Raw genomic sequence first — 26,596 nt, forward strand, 5'->3', positions numbered from 1 at the left:
TAGTGGCAAAGGAAACTTGAAGAGAAATTTGCTGCCATTAATTGCAATAATTATTTTATGAACATCACTTTTCCAAACCAACAGGTATTTGGTAAGGAAAAGTGTTATTTCGACAATTTGACAAGTGCTTACAAATTTACCAATTTTCTTGTCCAAAATTCACTTACTAAGGCACTCTCACACAGGAAAGTGGCACGAATCTGAAGGCTTCCAATTGATGTTAGTGTTACTTGCTGCTCAAAATATTTTGAAAATGTTTCAAAGTTTTCAGTAATAATGAATCCAGAGTGGCCAGTCATGAGGTGGTTCCCTGAGTCAGGTTTTCAAAGCTTAAAATTCATTTGTCAAGGGTTTGTGCTGCTAGTTTTACTGACTCATACCCCTGATATGAAACGGTTGATTGAGCTACAAAATAATTAAATGAGAAAGTTATGGGATCTTTCTCCTGCAGCATATTTTCCTGATGACTATCAAATCGCAAGGTAGCCAGCCGCATTGCACACCTCCGAAAAAGTTATCCAACTCTATGGCCACTTCTAAATTTTTCTGTCTGAATCTTCACCAAATTTAAGGTTTATCATGCAATTTCTCTTTGGAATAATATGGATATCACATTTGATGTCCATAGTACTTTTATATTAAAGAAATACATCAAGCTGTAATGACTTTATTACAAAGCTGACACAATTCTGTATGAATATAAAAGTTGAATAGTTACATCACTGCTAAAAATACTCTTTGTGAGAGTATTTACTATCAGTCTCATAAATAAGTGTAGGTACAACTTTTGCCAATATGTACAGAAAATTACAAAATTATATACAATCAGCTTTATCAATACAAAGTATTTGAATATTTTAATAAAGCTTTGGCATGGCTTGTGCTAAAAATTTTAGGTCCTACCATTTTTCAGCAATAAATAATGAATCATGTAACATCTTGCTTCAAGTTGTATTTGACTGATATGGGTTCTTATAACTACTTGTTTGAGATTAATAAGATCTGAATTTGATAATCACATAGCTTATAGAATCATAAACTAGATAGGGTTATGCACCAAATTGGTGGGTAAATTACATTATGAAATGGCACAAAAGTTTAAGACCAGAGAAATGGTTAAATTTTTCATTCATCATGAGAATGTAGCTGTAGCAGTATATTGTTGGCCTTATCAACCATTTATGATATTTATTGCATTCATTTATTATTGTATGAGAATGGCAATTATTAAATGTCCCATCTCTTTGTTGCATTACATTCATGTTTTAAAACACTTATCGAATCTATTTAGTGATCTTGGCCAATGCAACTTCAAATAGGAACAAGCTGTGCTGTAAACTGTCTCTGAAATGTGAAATCACAAAACATGTGTATTTGAAGCATACACTTATAGATGGCCACATATATGCATACTTGAATGAATGGAATTTGCACTATATCACAAGCTGAAGGCACAGCTTATTGAAAGCTGCACATTTGTGGTTTGCATCCCCCTTATATTGCTGATGTGCACTGAGTATCGAGAGCAAAGTTCACTTCTCCTCCATTTCCATGCACAACAGAGCCAGAATTTGAGCATTCTTCATGAATAGGAGCAGCCCTGTCTACCAAGCACTCTGCACTTTCAGATGGCTTGATATTGTTCCCTGAGTTGGGTCCCGATGAACTTGCCGAGCCTCGGAAACTTGATCTTCTTGGAGGTTGGTATGTTGCTAAAGAGGAGATCACTGGGCATGCAGGTCCAGGTATTTCGGTTGAGGTATTTTGTTGACCATGGTTGGGCCTTCGCCCACTACTCCTCAGAAGAGTTGCCACTCTTTCAGCTGTTGTTGTAGATACACGGAGTCGACCAGCAGAGTGAGTCATGTTAGTTCCTCTCCTCACTGCAGAAGCTCTTCGAAGCTCGGTGAAGTTTTCATCTGTGCTTTGAGCTTCAATCACATTTTCATTGTTGCTCTATAATTAGAGTTTAAATCATGTAAGTGGGGTGTGTACAGTATTCATAAAAGTGAAAAATAATTGAGGCTTTAGATTTACACCATTGATAAAAGGCTTGAAAATAAAGTCCATATGTGGATAAACCTTGTCATCTTAAGAGTGAAAATATGATTTCTCATAATTATTTTTGTCTTTTATTTTCATCAACACCCAGTATCCCACTTCATTATCACTTGTTTGATCAATTATATGTTTAAAAATACGGCCCCTAAAATGGAGTTAATCACCAAAAATTCATGATATTATTGTAATGTTCTCCTATTCATAATTTTTTTCTACACCAAACTGATCAACATTTTTTACATATAGACTGCCATTTGGGATTCAGCAAGAATAAAAAGAAAAATATAGAGATAAGGAAATAGAATTACTTCAACGGGGAGCAACGCTAGAAAATTAATGCTAGTTAAGATGACTAAAAAATCCATTAAGATCATTCATTCAAGTATTGTTACTACTGAGATAGCAAACTTCCTCTGTATGTATATGAAAAAGTGTTCTTTTACTGAAAGAAACTACACTATCGAAATACAAGATCACTTGAATCTCACATTGTTCTACCAAAATGGTTTAACAGAGGAATTTTATTAGTCATGATCACCTTTTGATAAAGCTATTGATTTAGTCATAAAAATATTTAAATGAGGCACAAAACACACCAGTGGTAAGCTATGCTGTAAGGACTGTTGGATTTCAATGAGAACTGAAGCATAGTCAGGAGGTGGCAGAGGTGATGATGAGGCTTCATTCTCTTGTTCTACACTTGTACATGATGAGACAGGCTGGAGGGAGAGGCGGTTTTGTGGATGAGCACTTGTAGTGCTCCAGCTAGTACCATCTGCAGAGACTTCCTGTCTGGTAATTACTACTTCTGCAGTAGTTACCTGGCTACTGCCTGCTTCTCCTAGCACATTAGTCAGGCGTCGCATACTTCGACGAAAACTCTGCCTCAACAGCTTGGCAATTCTACAGTGGTAAAAAATTTCAAATAAACATCAGTGCATAGGTTCTAGCTTAAAGGTATATAATGGAAAAATTCTTTTTGGTACACTAAACATTCATCACAAAGGACAAAAAAAAAAAAATATATATATATATATATATATATATATATATATATATATATATATATATATATATATATATATATATATATATATATATATATATATACCTTAGTTCAATAGTTTCAGCCTCAACTTTGTGGAAGTTCATTTTAATAAATGAAAAAGAAACACTTTGTTCCAATCCACCAATTTATAATAAATGAAAAAGAAACACTTTGTTCCAATCCACCAATTTATTACAGGTACGACTAGTTTCGACGCTACGGCGTCATCCTCAGGTACAAAGTTTAAAGTCACAATCATAGTATATATACTCTCTTCTGGAAAGGGTGGGGGAGTTGTGGGAAGAGGGGGCGGGGAGGGGAGTACGGGGGTAGGTACGAAAGTATGTGGGAGAGGGTAGGAAACACCAGGAAAAGCGTTAGTGAGTGGGGGGGATTGGAAGGTGGGTTAAGAAAGGGGAAATTAGGGGAAAGGGGAGGGGATTAGTAAGCTAGGGATTTCATTGGTCAGTATAATTTGAGTCAATGGCTAATGGGGATAAAAGTACGGGTTAGGAGTCAATGGGAGTTGGGGGGAAGGGGTTATTGGTTCTGTTTTTCTGTTATTGCTAGGGAGGCTTCCAGGAGAGGTGATACGTTTTCAAACAGAATGTCATTGAGTAAAGGATGTTTCTTCATTGTTCTCCGGATCTCCAACTCTTCCTTCTTGTCCATCCTCCTCCCTTTTTCTTCCCGATGTAGTATTTTGGGGATGAAATCGCTGGTGTGATTTTCCTCCCACAGGTGTTTGGCAAAGTGGGATTGGGCTAGGTTACACTTCTTGTAGCACCTCTTGTGTTCCTCCGCTCTTGTCCGCACCGCTCGACCACTCTGCCCGATGTACCTCGCACTGCAATCCCCGCAAACCATTTCATATATCCCACTGTTTTCCAGTGGCTCAACTTTATCTTTAGTTTTGTTTATGAAAATTTTAAGATTTTGTTTTTTCATTAATTTTAATTAATTTTCATAAACAAAACTAAAGATAAAGTTGAGCCACTGGAAAACAGTGGGATATATGAAATGGTTTGCGGGGATTGCAGTGCGAGGTACATCGGGCAGAGTGGTCGAGCGGTGCGGACAAGAGCGGAGGAACACAAGAGGTGCTACAAGAAGTGTAACCTAGCCCAATCCCACTTTGCCAAACACCTGTGGGAGGAAAATCACACCAGCGATTTCATCCCCAAAATACTACATCGGGAAGAAAAAGGGAGGAGGATGGACAAGAAGGAAGAGTTGGAGATCCGGAGAACAATGAAGAAACATCCTTTACTCAATGACATTCTGTTTGAAAACGTATCACCTCTCCTGGAAGCCTCCCTAGCAATAACAGAAAAACAGAACCAATAACCCCTTCCCCCCAACTCCCATTGACTCCTAACCCGTACTTTTATCCCCATTAGCCATTGACTCAAATTATACTGACCAATGAAATCCCTAGCTTACTAATCCCCTCCCCTTTCCCCTAATTTCCCCTTTCTTAACCCACCTTCCAATCCCCCCCACTCACTAACGCTTTTCCTGGTGTTTCCTACCCTCTCCCACATACTTTCGTACCTACCCCCGTACTCCCCTCCCCGCCCCCTCTTCCCACAACTCCCCCACCCTTTCCAGAAGAGAGTATATATACTATGATTGTGACTTTAAACTTTGTACCTGAGGATGACGCCGTAGCGTCGAAACTAGTCGTACCTGTAATAAATTGGTGGATTGGAACAAAGTGTTTCTTTTTCATTTATTATAAATTGGTGGATTGGAACAAAGTGTTTCTTTTTCATTTATTATATATACCTTCTTAATTAATTTCCCAGGCATTTGATAGGTTTTTCACTTACATATTCATGAGAATATTACCACCCTTAATCTATTAAAAAGCACATTATTTACATAAAGAATGCTGTCACCCAAGAAATGTAAATTTGTTTAATGACTTGAACTACCTATTTATCCAATATTGGAAGGATACTTTCTCCATTATAAACTTAGTTTCATAGTTTTTACACAAATATTCAAGATTCTTTAAGGATAGTTGGTAATGTATTTTCCATTATTTACAGCGTGGTACAAAACATTGCTGATGAGGTAATTTGTCATGATACGGCATGAATAATTGTGATGATGTTAATAGTTTATATCTATAATTCAGTTAATATCCCCATCTTAATTACAGTGAAGGTATTTCACCTGCATATAAAATATGTGGATAATATATATGTATTAATGCTAAAGTCATCCCATGGCAAGCCTAATACATACCTGGCACCAGTGGCAGTTGTGTATGAAGGTGGGGGTGTGTACTTTGGTGGTGGGTCTTCAAAATTATTGAGACCTATTTCATTAGTGGCTCCATTTGAGTTTCCTTCACTCCTGGGTGCTCCTCTGGTAACCCTTTCTGTGTTTCCAACCCTCTGAGTGGTTGTTCCTTGTGACTGATCCATATATCTATTCCGAGAGGTATGTGGGTATGGGCAGTAAAGTGCTTGTATTCTCTGAAAATTGGAAACATTACTTTTTAATGGAGTTCAAAAGATAACATGATAAAACAGTATGATGAAAATACAGCAGATTAGTATTACAGGCAAAGAGGTGGAAGAAAATAAGTTTCACAGCCATGGAACTGGTTGCATTCATCAGAATTGAATGCAACATAAAGGCGCTCAATGGCTCTTTTGACAGATGGAGATTTTCATAAATGTTCCCAGTAGTCAAAATGTCATATATGTTAGGTGTCTATTTTACACTGTTAATGAGTCATGCATGACTCATGTTACTTCACATACAATGAATGAATGGGCCGGTTTCTGTACTACAATAGTAATCAAAGAAGACTCATTGACAGAATGATCAAGGGTAAAGGAATTGAGAGCCACATTATCTAGCATACCTATACAGATATCTCAAAAACAAAGAGGAATTGGCCCAGGAATTCTCAGGTATATTATTACATGATTGACATGTTCACAGGATACATTGCAGAATGTGATGTATAAAACAGGATCATTTAGCATAATTAATAATAAAAGGGAGTTTATTTAACACAGCTAAATGTCACCGCTTTAACACAAAAAAAGTAACATTCAATCAATCGTCAACCAATCTTAACACATCAATCAATCATTATAGCTCAAAAAAACTATGAGTTTCAGGAAAAATAATGCTGTATCCACTCTCATGCTTTTGCCTTCTGTGAGCTAATGGGGAAGCAAATTTGGTATAATCTGTTAATTTCCAAAGCCAGGGTAATGATATTGCAATAATTATAAATTCTTCAATGAAGTTGGTAAACCAAATGACATTGCCTAGGTCTGCTAATTTGAGAAAATTCACTATATTAGATATGGAATGTAAAACTTGATGTATTTTGATCCCATAGCCTTTGCCTGCATAACACTCAACCAGGTTTTTTATGGCACACTTAAAAAATAATTTGTTTACAGTGAATCTAATTTAAAAATGAAATTCACTTACCTCAAAAAGATCAGGTGATCCAGATGATAAGTATCTTATTGTTTGGATAAGAGCAATAATTGGGATGGATAAAAGTGGGATAAGTTGGAGGAAAGTGCCAACTTGGCGAGCCCAGATTGGCCAATAACTGTGATTAACAGTATGCTCAAAGTCTTCTCCACGAAGGAAGATGAATGGGTCTTCAAATCCTCGATGACTTGAACCACTGCTGTTAGCCTCAGACCAGTTATACAGAGACTGAAAGTTGCCATTTTTGAAAGCCGTAATAGCAAGAACCTGATTTGGAAGAAATAAGTTAAATTATTAAATTGAATGGATAAGAAATGACATACACACAAACAGTATGCATATGGGCTTCTTACTTAAATGAATGATATAATAATTTAGCAATTATAGGCAGGAATTCAGTAACTTGTAATGAGCACGTATTTAGTTTTCATAAAATTTGTCTGTTAAGTTCAGAATTAACCACTGTTTCCCCCTAAAGTTGACATAAACCTAAAAAAATAAATACATCTCAATTTGTAGTTTTAAACATGAACTAATAAAAAAATCTTTATTGTAATGAAACATTTGATCAATGGATAGCAAACTCATTTGAGCAGTAAAGAACAGAAAATTATATGCAGTTATTGAGAAATGGCCACAGAATAGTGTGCTTTTTCAAGCTCTGTGTGGCCTTTTCATGAAGATAACATTTCTGGTTCAGATTACCAAAATAACTAACAATACTGGCAGCTTCCCGAAAAAATACTTTGAATACACTTCTGGTCTTGCAATATCTACATCAAATTATTATGTTGAAAAATAAAGTCAAATATTAAGAAAATAATTACTCTAGGTACTTTAATACTTCGATGGGTGATTCAAATGGACACTATATCTAGAGCTATTACATCTTACAATATGTTATTTTTATAGTTAATAATGGAAACATATTTCTGGGTGTCAACAGACAGCTGTGGTATCAGCACCTATTTTCATGCTGATATTGAAACTATTTCATAAAGCAATATGAAATAGAAATCACTTGGCACTACACCTAAAGAGGAGAAAACGTAGTTTGTCCTACTTGGTCACATAAGTTCATACCTCCAGATAGCCATACAGCCCTTTGAGGGTAGATAGCGTACACTGCCAACTGACTGCATTGGTAAAAAACCAATCATATTCCCAGTAGCAGTGTACACGTATATCACTGAATTTTACAAATGCTATGTGAATTCTTCCTTTATGAATTATGGACACAATTTTTGGGCTGTGGAATTAGTATATGCCGCATTTGCATGTTTACTGATAACATATGCATAGTATGCAAATTTAATGATGATCGTGTTTTGTATTGCCATGACAATAGGAGCACATGGCAGCAGTACATCAAAAAAGTTCCATCCTTTCTTCGATTCTTGATTTCACAATGTTGAGCGATCTTAAGGAGTTTCAGTGAAAATTTTTTTCTCATTCGCACCTGATGGGCAACACTTTTGAATAGGAATTAGACCTTGTATCCTAAGACCCTGAAGAGAAATGAACAACAGGAATTTTGAGATATGAAGCTTACGTGTGATATTAAAAGTTAATTTCCAGCCTGCAGTTAGTAATTACACAGAATTTTGAATTCACTGAGATAACCAAGAGCCCTTACATAATTTTTGAGGGTTTTAAATGAATGGAAAAAATTATCTATTGCCTAGAGTGCTTGTATGGAGGTCCTAAAGGTACCCTATAGGGATCCTAAGCTAACCCATAAGATCACAGAGAGCCTTTAGTTTAATTCACATCATTGACAGAGTATTCATATATTTTAAGAATATGGCAATTGTTATGGGTTCCAGTCCATACGGAAGAATGTTCATTAGGAACTAATGCCAGGGGAAACTGGTGAATTTTAACTGAAATGTGAACTACAACACATACATGGTATGGATAAATGGTATCTGGAAGAATTATTTCCTGATGTGGCTGTATGCCACGGCACACTTGCACCATGCCGGCTTGGTGGTGGGGGGTCTGACCTTCAACAAGTACCACAGTGCACACGACTACCGCTGAAACTTTGATGATGCAAAAGATCTGCGCTAAACTCATGTCGAAGTCACCCTGCCAAACCTGCTCCAAGGTAACCAACTACCTGACAAAAAACGACATTGCAACAATTCCCCAACCCCCTTACAGTCCCGACTTGGCACCAGCAGACTATTTCCTATTCCCAAAACTGAGATCCTCCTTCAAAGGAGGCCAGTTCTGTGGCACTCCACTTTTGGGAAGGCAACCAATTTTTTGAACTTATCGCACTAGCAGTCAAAGTAACCTCAAGAAAGAGGACCCTGAAAACTTAGTTGTCCAAAAATATAGGCAATATTAACAATGACTCAGCTGATGAATAAAATTGTTATTGTTTTGGAGTAAGACATGCTGGATTTTAATATCATGATGCTAGGTGACTTAAAATTTCCTGATGAAAACTGACAAGGCTTCATTATCACTCTTCATAAACTTCATTTTCATTTGAACAACAACCACCAATAACCTGGAATTGTGGATGCTAATGTTGTAATATTTAATGATTATTTAATGTAACTTGGAGATACTATACCATAAGGGCCACTGGTAGCATTACATTCCAAGCAAATGCCAATGTAGGGGCTGCCCAAGTAGCCAAACATGTTGGCTGCAGTTGATTCCGGGCCCTCCTCTGATTCACTGATGTGTTGTGTTGCATTTGACGGAGTGAAGGAAATAATGCAGTCACTACATTTTCTCCACCATATGGTCTTCCCCTTATCACCAATACAGAGCCAAGTTCTGTTAGGTATATTGCCATCATCCACCATCCACAGCCAAGACAGTAATCCAGGAAATGCTCAGCAAATATCCCAAGCTAAAATGGATGTGCATAAGAGTATTTCCAGTTATTAAGGATTAAGAACAATTAATATGACAATATGATATTGTCAATGCATAATTATACAGACTCATTCTGAATCTTCGGATTCACTTACCTCAGTTGTCATTGGCAGGCCCAATACAAATCCAAAAGCACAAGCAAAAAATGTTATTGTTGTCTCCCAAGTTCTCAGTTTTTTAGTATTTATTGCTGTTATACCTGTAATAACGCAGTGCCAAATTGCAAGCTGGAAGAGAAATTCACAATGAATCAGAGCTTATGTGTAGCGGCAAAGAAGTTCATAGTGGAGCATAAACACTGCCACTCAGATTGTCAGAAAAGGCATACTACATGGCAGTCAATAGAGCACACAAAAAACTTAAAGTCTATAAAATATCAATACTTGAAACAGAAAAATGATTTTTGAGGAGACTTTGTTCGGAAAATTTTCCATGACAATGTATTAGCATCAACTTCATTAAGTTAAACTGCTTATTATGTTTCAGAAATTATACTTTTTATATAACATGAATTTGAATTGAATCTAATCAAACTGAAATGTATAGAAAAGTGATAAAATACTCATACGTCCATATGCCAATAAGTTTAAATACCTGTTGGCCGATCCCAAATAGTATTAGCGTGAAGTAGAAGAGAACAGCCCAAAATGGAGATAACTGGGTTGTCCCAAGGAAAGCAAAGGCAGCAGGAGCCAATTCCGTTGCTATTCGAAGGGACTGGTAACCACTCCTCTCAGTGGTCACCATGTCTCGGAGAAACTCAATTTCTTTACTATAACTTCCCTCAAATGTCATTGGTGGCCATGGTACTGCTACCTGGACCCCTGCCACCAATGGTACATGAGTCATATACCTAGGAGGTGTGGTTAGCAGTGGAGGTATAGTTGACTCCCCATGGTGATTGATTGGCTCCATTGGTCTCAGGAAGGGGTAAGTGGATATTTTCTCTGCAATAAAAGATTTATAGGAATTGTAGGTGCATGGCTCCTTAACCCAACTAATGCCCAAAATTTGCATCATCAAGTCAAAAGTGCATACACATAATCCAAACACAAAACATGCATGAAAGATGATGTGTTGAGGAGAGCAGACAATAAAAAACCAGCCGAAAACAATAAAAAAAAGGAACAAGAAATTGACTTGGACACATGCTAAGAAGGGATTGCCTCTTAAAGGAGGTGCAAGAAGGAACAGTGGAAGGGCCGGGCAAGAGAGGGCAAAGGAGGGTCAAAATGATGGACGATGTGGAAAAGAGTGTGGGTACGTTGCAATGAAGAGAAGGGCACAAGAAAGGAAAATATGGTGGAGGAAAGGCCTCCATGGACCTGCCAAACATGGCAGATGACCAATGATGATGCCTGCCAGTCAAATCTAGTTACCCTGCTAGGCCTCTAATCACTCCGTGTTTAAATCTAGCTCACCCACTCACATTCACAGAGTATTTCCTACTTTAATGCTTGTTTCATAATAATGTTCCTCCTGATGCACAGATCCTGCAAATACTCCACATTGATTGGAACACCTAGCAAAAACTCACCAAATGAACTGGGCATATAGTCATAGCCTCCTTTCACATGGAGCAACCGGACACACACATTCCCAAGGAATGCTGAGAGGATGAGAATGAGAAGAGTAAGACAGACAACTATGATGGTGTCCTTGTGGAGTCTGCTCTTCTTCTTGCTTCCTGGACCGACTCCAATGCCTGCATTGTGGGAAGCTATCTGCATGGCTGATGCACCAAGGAGGCCCCAAGTAAAAAACGCCTCTGTGGCAGCGGCCAGCCAGCACTTGGAGAATGAATAAAATAGTTTGATGAGAGGTCAGCACCAATGGAAAAAGTTCAAGTGAGTACTTATTATGTAGCAACAATGTTTTAACTGAAACATATATTTTATTAAAACACTAAGATTTAACTTGCATATTAATAAAAAAAGGAGTTAAAATGAGAATTGCTTTGAGCATCAGCATTTCAAAGGATTTTCACTCAGTTGAATATGAGTAATCACTCAATATCTACTGATTACGCTTGCTTACCTTGCTATTTAGGAAGAACTCATTCCATACAGTCTCTTGAAAAATTCGTCTTGGATCTCCAAATGGAACTATTCCCAACATTTTTGTGCACACTACTATTATGCAAAGGATGGATAATGGTGCAAACACATACACAACTTTGCCATATGACTTCAAACCTTTACAAAAGAAATAAAATTATTATTTTGGAATGTGTCCGATTGGATTTCTCAGTGTGCACAAATAACTGTTGAATTTAGATATACAGGGGTCTATAGAGCTGGTCTTTTATTGTAATGCAAAATTCAGTTCCTGTATACCTAAATGGTTAATTATTTTACATTGATTGTCACTGAAACTTCGGCAGCCAAATTTTTATTAATTTTGAAGATCAATAGTAAAGAGAATTTCAAAAAATATTTATGAAGCTATGAATATCCAGCATTATAAAAATTCTCCAACATTATTAATGTTTTTATCTTCCATTCATTTCATAAATAGCATAATATATCATAGATAACAAGAAGTTTGATAAAGCTAAGTCCTTTTAAAAATCACAGCAAAATGATTGTTGAAGATACGCACTGGTTCATTTCTTTATGTACACTTACCTTTGCAAAGGCAAACAAAGATGATCATCCAAACCACTGCTAGATTAAATACTAATTGAAATTTCAGATGTCCAAAACTACTCTCTGCTGTAGGCAGGTTATGCCGTTGTAGCACTACACCACTGAAAAAGTGTATCATTGTATTTAATCATTATACATTTAATTAAAAATATGCATAGGAGAAACTAATAATAAAATCTCATAATAGCAAGTGCCCCAAATCTTTTATAATGGATGGGTTTTAAAACTGAACCTGAACTAAAACAAATCCCTGAACCAATTGCACAGGGTCTTAAGCAGGTGTTTGATGAGTACATATCAAAATATGTTCAATGTTAATGAACTAATGGCCCAATTCTTAATATGTACAATGATAATGATGGCTATCACTAAAAATAATCAGAGAAAAAATTCTAAATTATTTAAATCGATCTAGCACATGTATTCAGGTTGGGTGATAATAATGATACATTATATGCACATGCAATTAACAAGTGAAAATTACCTAAAGTAATCAGGAACAGTTTCTTCTAGTTTAAAAGTTCCATTATGAGCAACTGGACTACCTGAAACAAGATTAATTTAAGGAAAATATTAGCTCAAGCTTACTTATTGGAAAAAAACTAAAACAGTATATCTAACTGTAGTTATTTATATACACAGGAATATGATATTTATGATAAAATGAAAACCTCTGACTTTCCATTTGAGGATATATACTTCAAGTAAAAATAATATTTAAATATGTTTAATTATATTTCCTTACCTTCTCGATAGAGTTCAAATGGCTCTGCCCATCGATAAACATCTTGTTTAGTGATGAAGGAATCCCTGAAGTATACAAACATCCAAGAAACTCCTATAATGCTATAAATGCCTAACAGAGCTTGTGATGTCAATAGTGCCACTCCTATTCCCTAAAGGAAGAAATGAAACAAAAATGAATTTTTAAAAGTTTGACAAAAATTCTCTAAGATTTTTCAAGTGCTATTAAAAATAGAAAGTTAATATAATAGATATTTCTGAAATTACTTTACTAGCTGTATTTCAATGTTTTGATTAGTATGGGATTTGAGTGACAATAATTCCTTGAGAATGTTAAACAGTGAGCCAAATTAAATATTTTTAAGACTGTGAAGTTTTAAAGCTGCATGGTGTGGATTATTTAAAGCAATTACATACCTGAAATACTGGTGATATTTTCCACATATCAATGACACCAGCACCCAAATATTGCCCAACTGACACATGAAATGCGTAGAGTGGAATTCCAAATATTAAAGAAAGGATGATGAACTGAATGATGAAATTGGCTGCAAATGAAATAATGCAAGAATTAGTATATAGGACATTCATATGAATGACACCTTATTAAAATATATGCATAGACGTTATTTTATTCATAGATCAAATAAAACCTTGCATTTGGAGATAAGGAAAAAAGATGGCCCAGGGACATAAACAAACAATGAAGAACCAATGGCTGGTGGAAAAGGAGGAAAAAACAAGCTGCAAAATATTCCAGCACGTAGGTACTAGAGGAAGAATTGAAATATCAACAATACAAGTTTGATCAAAGAAAGTCGTCTTCATGTGAACAGTGTAATTCTGGAAGCTCAGGACCTGAGGAATCTTTAGTGAAAAAAACATAGATCAGAAATAAAGTGCCTCAATAAATGTACAAAATTTAAAATGCAAAAAAATTAAGGCACTAAATTCCAAAAGGTGAGGAGAGTAAACGTGCCAAAAATGGTAATAGATTTTAGAAGTAGATGGGAGTTTAAGGAAGAATGGATGAAGATACAGTATAAAGAAGTGCTGTATAACTTTCTCAAAGGAAAAGATGAAGCAGCTGATAGAACTTGAACATCACTTCAAAGAATTTCGATCAAAGTTCAATGCTGTCTGAGATGGCTATGGTAGAATTCTTTTTGAATATAAAGTGGAGGGGACAGAGTATCAATATGCAGCAACTATTTCGTAGATATGAAGTGAAGTAAGGATACTTGAAGGTAGTAATCAGCTGTGAAGAATTTGAAAGGAGGTTTCACAATATATACAGGTTTTATAAAAATACATCTGAAAAAAATGCCGTACATAATTTTATTTTTTACAACTTCAGTCTACACTTTACCCTCTTGGGATTCTCTCCTGAACCTAGCTCTTGGATAATGAAGCATACTTCAATAGAAATACAAAGCAGTGCTTGGTATATCAGTATTTCAATCAAATTTCTAGCTATTATTCCATCAGTTTTGGTGATCATGAGAAATTGGGCACGAATATTGATAGATAACCTAATGTTATCTTTAATGCACTTTCAAACTCACAATGCCTCTCACATGGAATGACACAATCCTCTTACCTGCCTTATTAAATACTAATAATGTGGAAACTGAACTGAAAATTATTTCATTCTTAGCATAAAAGGGTGCTGAGTCACTTGTGCACAAAAGCAAGTTACTAGACAATTTGATACTATCCTGAAAGGAATTACTCTTCCATACCACAATGCATGCATAAAATATTTGTCCGCTCTTACCACCAAAATGTATACTCAGGATGGCAAAACGGCTTATGTTGAACAGTCCAACCGTACATCCCAGGCAAGCGAACATGGAACTTAAGCTATGTGGCCACTGGCCAAGGGGGCTCTGGGTCATCCCAGGGCCAACACCAGAGCTACTTCCTTCGTCGTTGCTGCTGGTCGTCCTCGTACTATAGAAATGAGGAAATAATAGAATACATTAGAAAATTCTTGTAACCATTAGTAGATACCCAAAAACAATAATAAATAAACAATTACCATCAACGAATGACAAAAATAACTAGTTTCTTAAGCAAGCACAATGAAAATAAAATACGTAATATTTATTTTCTTGGTGATTTATGCCAGTACATTTGCTGGGTTTTAAATTTTGATTTAAATAATTAATTGAAATCACGATGATGATAATTTTTTTTTAAAGTAGCACATTTAATGATTTATACACACATGCTAATAATTTTTAATTTTCCTTCTGAATCACTGATGTGTGCATGTGAGCATATGCAGGCACTTGGACGTCTGGGCATAACCAGATGTAGCATTTGATCAAGATACAAAGGCATTAAATTTTATGGGTATTGCCAATCTTAATTGTAATTGAAAACGTGGCACCAGTTTTCTAATTCACATTTCTTGAATCAACTTTTTGACGCTTGCGACGAGACTGTCAAAGAAATCTTCCCATCGTCTTTTTGGGCAACCCCAGTGCAAACCACTTCCAATCAAAGTTTTAATGGTGAGGATTTAGTGGCTTGAAACTTTTACTTATGCCTTCCTTGGGTAAATTTTTTGGTGAATTAATTCAGATTTTTTTGAGGTGTTCCTCTGTGATGAACTTGAAGAAACTCTCTGCGCTCCCTTCGCTGACCCTTGGCCGCTGCCAGAGGAGGAAATTTTTTTAAACTCTTTAAATCGCCCCTTTTGCTCTTCTCTGGTCACTATTAAACAAAAGCAGGCTTCATATCCCTTGGGATATTGACGTATGTATTGCGAGGCTTTTCCCTTAAACTCGCACTTATTATCCCCACTACCCTAGGGATCAATACTTCTATGTGCAAGGTGTGATGAATCGCAAAGATCACTGTGACAACAATTTTTGTGGCCACAGGAGGAGGTCGAACAAGCGTCTGTGAATCAAAGAGCAGTACCGAATCCCCAGGTTCTTTCGATTACATTTCCGATTAATCTCTAACAAATTATTACAGGAGAATTAATTGGAGTGATTTACCTTTGCCTTCCTCTACAGTATTTTTGAAACGACTCCCAAAGTAAACAGGCAGTTCCACGGAGGAAAAGGCTGCCTTTCATTCCTACCTTCCAGCCTATCTGGTATGAGCGATCCTAAAGGAAGCAATTATCCCTGCTACCACAAGTAGAGCGTTTGGAGTCGATGGAATACGGAAACTTTTTCACAACCTCAAAGATTGGAGACCACTGGGAGGGATAAAAAGATCACTTCAACACTTTTTAATAAGTTAAATTCATCCAGACTTTTTTACTTTTCATCCGGAATCCAAATACATTCACGTTCGTCCACAAAGACATTGGTAACTGAAGGTAGATTTTAATTCCTACTAAGCGCCGTGAATGAATTAATCGGGCTATCAGATAAGGTGGACCAGTTCTTTTCCCGGAGGTTACATCTCTGTTAGCCAGAATTACGTGACCTTGCATTTTATCGGGAATTTCACCACAGGCAACGGGTACCTGGGCTTTCTGGTCAGTAGCCGAACATACAACGTGAATGACAGCAACGTAAATTGACTTCTATACTGACTTATGGCTCGTTTGAGTCGTCAACACGGTTGCATTTGGGTTAGTCTGAGATCTACCACTCACCCCAAGCCGGAAAAATGACCACCCCTCACTCACGATCGCATATTACAAATTTGCCGATTCGGTCCCGATTTTTTTACGAGATTAGATAAACAGATAAATGGTACCCTGCAAGCCACCACAAGATGTGTGGGAGGGGGTTATTAAACACCAGGCTACTTATGGTACGAAATACCCCCCCCCCCGGCGCGGTCGGACAACGTTATTCTGATTCCACATCGTTCGTGGGAAAAATTGCATCTTAAATCTAACTGTGCTACAGTCAATTTCTCTAATTTTACAGACATGATCTCGCCTACCGTAGTACGACGAGGGCAATAATACATTTTCAACATCATCGCTAAGGATGCTCGTACTAGCAGCATATTGTAAATGTATTGTAGTGAGGTCTAACGAGGGAAAAATTACATTTCCCTTTAACTTTTTCATCACATTTCCCCAACACTCTTCTAATAAATACTAATTTTTTGTTAGCTTGTCCACATACTCCCCATACCCATATGGTTCACCTATGTTTAACCGAGGAGAGGTCGTGAGTAAGGTAACGAGTAACGCCTAATTATTTAATCGAATCTACACAACCTATTACAATATTCTGATACAATACGCGTTTGGGAGGGAACTACTCCTATTTCAAATATTCGGTAAGGTTTAGGTGCAAGGAATGACATTGGAGGGGGCAAAAGAGTTATTCAAGAGGAATGGTTTAATAATGAATGCCTGGCATACCCAAGCATTCGAGCAAAAAGGTACCACCAACGCCTGGCTCAGACGTAGGTAGTCATGGAAAATATCGGGAAATCCAGGGAGTAATCAATTCAATTATGCTATGGCTAGGCACACTTTCAGAAAAAACATCAATTCGCGAGGTTTCGTGGGAGCATCCTGATTTGAGTCATAATTAAGTGCTCGTGAAGTGTAATGTCAAATTCGAGAAGGAAGAAAACAGAAGAAGTACATGAAAATCTCAAAACAGTCACTGCGGAAACCTACGACTTATTTTGTCCGAGTACGTTTTATTTTGCCGCCCTTACACGTGTCTCGCTCAGACGGGACCTCAACAATTGATGACTATATTAAAAATTTTTAAATTAAAACGAAACGTCAAGTCTTAAAAAAATACTCAATGCGCAGGAAGATACCCTCGCTGAGTGGTGACCGCAAGAAAACTGACGCGTCTTGCGGTGTGCTCTATCATCGGTCACGCGGCTTAGAGCATTTCCACCTCGACTAGCTCGCGTGATGCGCGAAACAATTATTTAACTGGAGCGAATGAACTGAATTTCTCTTACTACAATTTTCTTTCGAGAAACAAAAATTTTTCAGGGATTTCAGAGAGAATATATATATATATATATATATATATATATATATATATATATATATATATATTTAGTCTTTTATTATACATACATACATACATACATACATATATATATATATATATATATATATATATATATATATATATATATATATATATATATATGTATGTATGTATGTATGTATGTATAATAAAAGAGCGCTCTCTTCAAATAGATGAAAACATTGCCAAGAATAGTTGCATTGAACAGATTGATAAACTATATAACGTTTCATCTGGTAACTATTGGCGAGCTATATTTCATTTGTCCGAAGTTGACAGACGCATAAGAGTAATGAAAAACCCTGTAAAATGGTAACAGTTGAGGAGTGAGAAGTATTAGCTGTAGAATTGACTTTCCTTATCTCGAGAGCTGGAGTTATTTCGTACCATCCTAAGAGTATTAAAAATCAGACTCTTAATGCAAAAAGCCTCCATTCTCCAGACGAAATTGGAACTCAGAAATTCCGGGGATGCCAGAAAGTGTGCACCATGACATAGTGACTGACCAACCCGGTAAGCTCCCTACAATTAATGAAATAACTCTACATACTCCTGGAACTGACTGAAGAGATCCATCGCATGAACAATAATCTTAGGATATGGAATGAATATCCTCTTACCAGATTAGCAAAATGGTATGCAACAGTTTTTGATGCGACCAAGTAAACGAGTGTATTGATAACGAGAAAGACATGTAGGCATATTACTAATCCACTAATTATATGTAGACAATATTTTTCGAAGCTGAATGAAGGTAACCGACGATGACATGTTTTCTAATTGGTTTTCTCATGGTTTTAAGAAACGAAAACCACTTTTTACAAAGGATAATGAAAAACTATCAAAAACCATTCAAATGATTAGTCAGTGAAAAAAATAAGCCCTTTGAAAGACGATATTAAAAATGAAAATATAATTATCCCGCATGATAGTCCAGGGGTAGAGCATTGGACTATTGAACGGAGAGGGCCTGAGTTCGATTCCCGGGCCTCTCTGGGCACCCTCAGCTCCACCTTTTTTCGGGTACCAGATCTTCATGGGGAATCATAACCGGCACATGGAAAGGAACTGGCCACTCTACTTTGGCGTGCGAATTTTACACGCCGTCGGGTAGTACTAGGTGAACTCCCGGATAAGCATCTCTGGGGTCTCATCACGCACCTAAACTACCTTCGGGTTTACGGTTTTCTTATTAATCCATCAGGAATCACAGAGGAAAAGGATGAACTAAAAACCGCCTACACACTCTTGTAAATGTTAAAAAATTTATATTCTCATCGAGTCGTGATTTTATTTGTTCTATCAAAGTTTCAATCCAGGATTTACCCATTTTCGGTTTTAAAGAATCCAAGGATCGCCGGCCAACCTATGAATACCGCCATAGACTAGTTTTCCGAAAACTGGCGCTAATCCACTTTGGGATGCCACGGAACCCGGAGTGGAATGAGTTTTCTTCACGCTTCCCAGTTTCTCCACTCGACCAATGCCGAGGAAAGGTCGTGAGAACCACCGAAGATGTCGTCGAGGCCTCAGGAGAGCCGCTGACGTGACTAAGCTTTTGCCACTGTCTTCTCTCGTTGCTTTGGCTCCTCGCTTGTTTGGGGCGGGTCGAATCATCGCTACGCGGGGTAAAATAAAACGCAATACCCTCCAAGGGACACTGCCCCAGGCTTTGAACGGGGAAGCAGTAGGACAGTGGAGGGGCCGGGAGGCGGGGGGGGGGGGAAGATGAGCAGGCATTATTCATCAGATCTCGCGTCCATTGAATTGACGACTTCCATCATCGAGGACGGCGGCACTTCCCCTTGAGAGGGTCCCAGTGAGGATTCCGGTTCTCCATCCATAGTCTCAGAGGTTCCCTTTCATGCTTGCACACAAGAGCTTCCACTTGCGCAAATGCGACCGGGAATAGAGCTGTTGAACAGGTCACATGGGGCAGGGATCCCGAATGCTTTAATGACCCTCGATCTCGGGGAAGGTACGATATTTCTTTCAGATTTCTTGCATCAAAAAGCTACCGTATTTTAACTTCGTATGGTACTTGTAAATAGCTGATAATACCATATGTCTTGAAAAAAGGACGTGCCGCAAATAAACGCCTCGATTTTCCAGAGGAAATTCGTCCTCCAGGTGGTACTTACGCATATATTACCTGAGCTAATATTGTTTGCGAGAGACCCTATCATTTTAGCGTCTGCTGTGAAAATGAGCGTCATTTAATAGAAGCGCTGAAGTTAAATGGTCAAATGATTCTCTACACTCCTCTTGCTGTAGGAGAAACCCCTTCTATTCCACCAGGTCTATCGAAAACATTCCAGTGATATGTACCTGAGGTACCTTTGCAATACTTAGAATTTTTAAGGAATACCCCATGACAAGTCGCTGAATAGCCACAATCTTCATGCACACACCCTTAGAATGAAAGGGCGTTGGTGAAGAATCTACTACTGAGCTGCTACGGAAAATTATGAATTGAAATCGTACTTTAGTACCGTATCATCGAAAATCTTACGTTCCCCTACTCCTTAACGTCATTTTAGCTGAAATTATTTCGTGCCATACTGTTTCGGCACCCCTAGGCAGCAGAGCACGGCGTCGCCGAAAGCGATTGCACCTCAGCGTGATGGAAAGACAGGGAGCGGAGTAGTGCTTGGTCGGCGGGGACGTTAGGGAGTGGGGAAGATTAGCACGGCCTTTCGAGAGCAGTTAGGACGCCTCCGCTAAAAATTCCCCGTGACGCCTTGAAATCGAAGTTGGCCGAGAGAGGAAGGGAGGGGTGGAGAGGGGCCGAGCATACCGAATGAACAGCAGGACTTATATAAGAAAAAAAGTTTCCATGCGTGAGGGGCAGGGGTAACAATGGAAACTATATAGGTGGTGGGAGGGAGCAACGGGGCGAAGATTGAAGTGAGCGAGAATATGTGAAGGGAGGGAGTGGGGGAAGACGACGGGGGAACTTCGTTGAGTTCCATGTGCACCTTAGTCACAAAAGACTCGGAACTTAAAACGAAAATGGTTGTGCATGAATGAACAAACAGTCACCGACAGAGTCAAGTACTCGCGCCTCACCCCGACGATACGCAATCATAACAAAATCGATCCCAAGCGCCTGGCCATATTAAATTATTATTATTAAATTAATTCAATAACATTTCATGAATTGTTCAAACAATTATTGCATGGTGTATGCAGTCATGCATGTATGTGTGTATGCACGATTGTTTCTACAAACGTGCTTACAATTGTTCAAATGAATTCATAAACTAATATATCTACACGTACGGCTAGTGCCTTAACACCCCCGCCACACCCCCATGCGATTGCCTGAAGGATATAGTGTGCATTTAGGATCTAAGCATGATTCTGCGGATGTTTGCTGAATGATTGGTCCAAACAATCTGTCAAAATAGCTCGTCAAGTAATACATTCTACTTGAGCGATGCATATCAATGATTGATTCAAAACAAGAGATTTACTGGTAGGCGAGGCCGGTATATGTCCGTAAGTATAGAGAAATACATTTTCATAGGATGTTTGTTCGAGACGCTGACACTGAGGATATTTCACGAGGTACCATTAACTTGGTACCAATGTATAAATAGGATCCATGACCCAGGTACTCTTACAGAGGTAAAGGTACCTCTACTGTTGAATGGGAAACTCTGGGTAATAAAATATCTCTTTATGCATCGGAACGTTCAAGTCCTCCTTCGTTCAAGTTCTGGCATCAGTATAGCCTTCGACAGAGTATCGGCTTCAACCATTAACTACAACAGAGATTTATTTGGTGAATCTCGACTGGGCGCTTTTGAAAGGGAGGATGCATGCTAACTAACTTGGGTTTCGAGTGGAAAAGATAAACCTCAAAGGTTAAGCTTGTGACCTCATCGTTCTCTCCGTTTTATCATCAGCATTGTAACATCAATTGAGGTGATGGGGAAGAAAACAAGAAACAAACATATTACAAAATGCATGGCATGGGGGGAGGTTAAGGGTGAATGAGAGCCGTGACCTTTTTTGCTCGCTTTACCTCTGGATTATGGGTTATCCTTTAGTGATAATGTCGAGTTATGCCGGCGCCATTTCATGACTATAATTGCATAATTGTTCTGGGAGAATCCGAAACCATTTGATTCCATTACAACGGTGGTCAATGGAATATGCATTAATGGTTGCATTTAGTTGAAATGATTGTTTTTTAGGTAGGAATAGGATAGAAAAATTCGTAAAATTTTAATGGAAATGTAAGTAAATTGCATAAAAAGGAGAAATGTGACGGAACGTCACTAAAGATGGTCTCTATGCACGAGTAATTTTTCACGCAACCGATTTCTCCCCCCAAGGGTCCAGGTTTGAGTTCTGGTATTGACACGGTTTTTCAGTCACATTCCGATCCCTACCTGGGTATCATGGGGAGAGCACTTCAAGAGGAGTACGCCGTTGGTCGGATGGGGCGTTAAATTATGGACTCCTTGCAGTTCTTCGTTGAGAGCAGGTTAATGCCCACGTCGGGTTTCTTATCACCCTTTCCCCACATCCTGAACACTCTATCTCTTCCAAATTACCCTTCTATCCCTAATGGTGAAATGACCTCAGAATAGTATAGGTAGGATATATGTACTAAGCGTAATCGAAAACTAAAAGGTCCGTTATATCAGATGTAAGAAAGAAGAAAAGATGATTAAAAAAGATGAAAACATCAGGGGACGTTAGTTAAACTAGAAGCCAATGAGAACCATATCAGAAACAATGGCAACTTAATTAGGGGAATTATTAGAGAGGAATTAGATTTATGCCTCCCTAAATCAGTAGGAACCCAGTCATTTGCCAGCATTGTAGCCACCCAGAAAAGAGAGAAAAACAATTTAGTAACTCTACCAGGCGGGAAAAAAACACCACACAATGCCGCACAGCACTAATGATCTACCCACCCGAAGATAACATAACCTTAAAAACCAGTGAGGATACTAAAAGGAGGAGGTCATGAAGTTAATTTCCCCAGTATTTCAGGAATAAAAATTACAAAAATAAGTAACATTAAAGATAAAGAGATAAGACTTGAAGCTGAGAATCCTGACCCGGAAAAAAGTTACAAGAGCACTCTTGCGTAATCGAAAATAAACTAAAAATACAGAAAGAGGAAAAAAACAAACTGAGAATGTGTGCAACGGGCGTCCAAACAACCGATACCGATGGAGAACCAGCCAACTGCATCGAAAAACAAAATGTCCTCACCGAGACTGCCCATGTAAAAACACTTTTTTATTTTGGAAAATGAGAGTGATAGAATAAACTACGTCATAAAAGTTGATCACATTTATAAGAAAATTCTAACAATCTTAGACGAATAGATATCAGCTACAAATCATATAGGGTCATTATATTAGGCTCACCAAATATTACAAATGCCAAAAGTTTGGTCATATTTCCAAAGCTTGTAATGCATCTACCACAGTATGCCAACACTGCTCGGGAGACCATAGTTCTAAGGACTGCACACATTTAGATAACACACTCACTTGTGCCAAATTGCCAGCTGGGGAAAATTGAAGATACATCCCACAAAGCAAACGACCATGCATGCAGTGTCTACAAGAGACGACTTCGGAATCTAATTGAGACCATTGACTATGGAACCGACTAAAAACTGCTTGAATATAGCCCAAATAAATCTACCCTAAATCGCCTAGCCTAAATCTACTACTAATTTTCCTTTATCTGATAAACAAAGAAAAGTCTGCGGAAGAAGTGTCCCCTTAATTTCCCTTAACCTGAATTACGTAATGGATGCATAGAAATAAACAGCAGGCAATTCTTTTGGGTGAATGTCTGAAGGTAGTTTGACACCGTAATTCACCATTTACATCTACACCTATATGGTATCCTGAAAGCCACCGCTAGGGTGTATGGTAGGGGCTGATTACGCACTAGACTACTTTTGAGAAGAAATACTTTTCTACCCTAGCGCGGTGGGAGAAAGTTATTCTGATCCCCTATTGTTTGTGGAATCAGAATAACACTATCCGACCGCGCTAAGGGGGAGAAATACTCGTATTTTGTATCAAAATTAGTCTAGTTGAACTCATACTAGCGTTTCACCAAACTGGATGGCTTTAGATCGGTCGAATATTTACATACCCAATGTAACAGTTTACCGAATGGTAGACGACGATAGTTCGAAAAATAAATGAGTAAAAAAAACCGGCGCTCCGACCGCATGAAAGACTAAAGATCCGCATTTAACTGGCTCTGAATGACTGGCGGGAAGCAAGCCTGCGAGCTGCGTCGGACCGAGGCGGAGAGAGGGCTTCGGACGCACTCCCCGCCCACCTGCCACCAGGAGTGTCGTCCCCTGTTTCGCGGGGTCGTGCCAAAAGAGAGAGAGGGGGAAAGAGGGGGGGAAGAGAGAGAGCGTTGCTCCCTGTCAGGACTATGGACGAAAAGCGATTATCGACAGAGCGAGTGGACCGGAGATGGTGCGAGGGAGCGTGGTGCCCCCCACCACCGTGTGGATCTCCTCAGAGGAGCTCGTCGTAGCGACGATTACCGCGTGTATCAGAACGCGAAAACCAGTCGCTGGCGCGAGCCCACGGAAACGATTAACGTGCGGCTGTAGGGTGGGCTTCCCCTGGCGGGACAGAAGGAATGAATCACAGGGAGGGGGCATCATGACCGTATATTGATTAAATCCCCGCGGACTTCCTGCATTAGGAAATGAGAGGCTATACAAGACCCTCGACTGACCTCGATGTTAATGTAAGAAAATACATAATCCATCATCCGGTGATCAAAATAATGGTATTTTAGCATTTTTACATAAACATTAGGTTTGGAGTATATTCTGGAAATAATAAAACCAAGCATCATGATCACACCACAATAATCTACCCAGAGGTTGGTTTTATTAGGTGAGGGCAGAGTTCGCGCAAGATAATAAAGAAAATAATGTTAAATATCATGAGATAAATGCTGTCAAAAACGGAATACGAGAATTTTATAAATGAAATTAAAGATATGACAATTGATCGTAGTTTTAAATCATTTATTGTTAAAACACATTTTTTGAAAGCTCAGTGTTTAGAGTAAAAATTATCAGATTTTGATGTCCTATCAGTTGGCCTTTCTAACATTTTTGGAAACATCGTTCGTGGGAAAAATTATGCATTAAATGTATTTGTTCTACAATTAATATTTCTATTGTTATACACATGATCACGCCTACCGTAGTAAGCTGGGTCTAATAGTACATTTGCAACATCATCGCTTAAGAGGCATCCTTTCACTCTATGCAAGATAATTAATCCGTAATTTAACTTCCGCTCCGCGAGTGATTCTCCAAGCTCCTATAATAATTTTGATACGCTACTCAGTTTCTCATAACTTTCTACAAAAATTAACTCCTCTATGGTGCATACGATCTAATTCGGTAATTAATCCAACTTCATGGGGATCCCATTTACCAGTAGCATATTCCAAAGGAGGCCTAGCAAGCGAAATATTATATTTCTCTCCAACCTTTTCGTTATATTTCCCCTGATACTCTTCCAATAAATCCTCATACTTTGGAAGCTTTTCAACACATTTACCATAATATTTTCACCCTGGAGAGGTCGTGAGTGAGGGTAACGCTTAAGTATCTCATCGAATCTATGTACACTTTCTATTTCGGTATTTCTGACAATGCCCGATGCAGTAAGCGTTCGGGAGGGATCTGAGTTTTTCCTCTTGCACGCATGTTATCGTTTACATCCCTACTTCGAAAGAACACTACGCCGAAGTGTTCGTCAAAATCATGTAAAAAGGCATCGGAATATAAAAAAAATATATATCCCACGTATAATGCGGTAGTAAACTTGAACCAAGATAGAACCCATCGTACAAAATTCGACCATGGTTATTAAATACCTATCTTAATATCATTCTCGTTACCGGTGGCGTGAAAAAATGACCACATCGGCACTATTAATTGTTTCATTCGTCGAGGATCTCGTTAGTCACGTGTGCATACACAACCAGTTCTAGTTTCAAATTAAGCAGGCATTCTTTCTAAATATTTTGGAAATGTCTTCAAACAAAAAGTAAATTTAATTCTCGTACTACGCCAACTTTACTGATAGATTTCACTTCAGATACGAGAAATAAGCGAACAATATCCCATGAGGAGAGTCGGATTTTCTCCCAACAAAAATGCAGCCTTGACAAGATTGCATTGTTCAACAGAAAGAATTTGCCAATTTTATAAATTAAACAAATATTTAGTGAAATCCACCTCAATTTTAATTTCTTTCAAATGTTATATTTTATCTTACCTTCAAAACGATTGCCGTGTAAGTCAAAACCTGGGCCTAACATTAAAAATATTTGGTAAAATATACTAAATATGTTTCATTTGCGGAATAGAGTAAAGTTCCACAAAGTGACGCAAAAGGTAATATTAGGTTTAATGAGGTCATTGTTCAAAGGATTTCCAAAGATTGAGGCCATTTCGCGCGAGAAACAAATCAACTAATTTATCCTTACATAAACCAAGAGTTGAAACCACTGGAATTGAAATTCAGGGCAACAGCACCGAAAAGCGCAACCAGGATCGAAATGAAAAAGATACGATGGAAGATAGTGTAAAATGATACTGACAGAAAATTATTTTGTGCAGGCATGCGCAGGCTTTGCTTAGAACATATACGCGGGTTGCCCACCAATAAGGATATTGCTAGATCTTGTTCAAATACTAGGTCCAA

At 38.1% G+C, this 26,596-nt stretch overlaps 1 protein-coding gene across 2 annotated transcripts in view; it reads right to left on the minus strand.

Moving 5' to 3' along the window:
• Nucleotides 1-669: 669 nt before the first annotated feature.
• bdg (sodium-dependent transporter bedraggled) overlaps nt 670-26,596 on the minus strand; it is a 127,087-nt gene continuing 101,160 nt past the window's right edge. For both annotated transcript variants that reach the window (XM_071587950.1, XM_071587942.1), the window contains exons 4-17: nt 14,651-14,826; nt 13,291-13,421; nt 12,875-13,025; nt 12,614-12,674; nt 12,109-12,230; nt 11,519-11,676; nt 11,019-11,271; nt 10,076-10,428; nt 9,577-9,708; nt 9,171-9,455; nt 6,575-6,850; nt 5,363-5,595; nt 2,658-2,964; nt 670-1,956 (exon numbers count right to left, since the gene is read on the minus strand). In XM_071587950.1, coding sequence (XP_071444051.1) covers nt 1,495-1,956; nt 2,658-2,964; nt 5,363-5,595; nt 6,575-6,850; nt 9,171-9,455; nt 9,577-9,708; nt 10,076-10,428; nt 11,019-11,271; nt 11,519-11,676; nt 12,109-12,230; nt 12,614-12,674; nt 12,875-13,025; nt 13,291-13,421; nt 14,651-14,826 — 3,100 coding nt within the window. In that variant the 3' untranslated portion in view covers nt 670-1,494. The remainder of the gene's footprint in view (nt 1,957-2,657; nt 2,965-5,362; nt 5,596-6,574; nt 6,851-9,170; nt 9,456-9,576; nt 9,709-10,075; nt 10,429-11,018; nt 11,272-11,518; nt 11,677-12,108; nt 12,231-12,613; nt 12,675-12,874; nt 13,026-13,290; nt 13,422-14,650; nt 14,827-26,596) is intronic.

The sequence above is a fragment of the Hetaerina americana genome, unplaced genomic scaffold, assembly GCF_022747635.1.
Source record: "Hetaerina americana unplaced genomic scaffold, ioHetAmer1.1.p SCAF_1, whole genome shotgun sequence".
Taxonomy (NCBI): domain Eukaryota; kingdom Metazoa; phylum Arthropoda; class Insecta; order Odonata; family Calopterygidae; genus Hetaerina; species Hetaerina americana.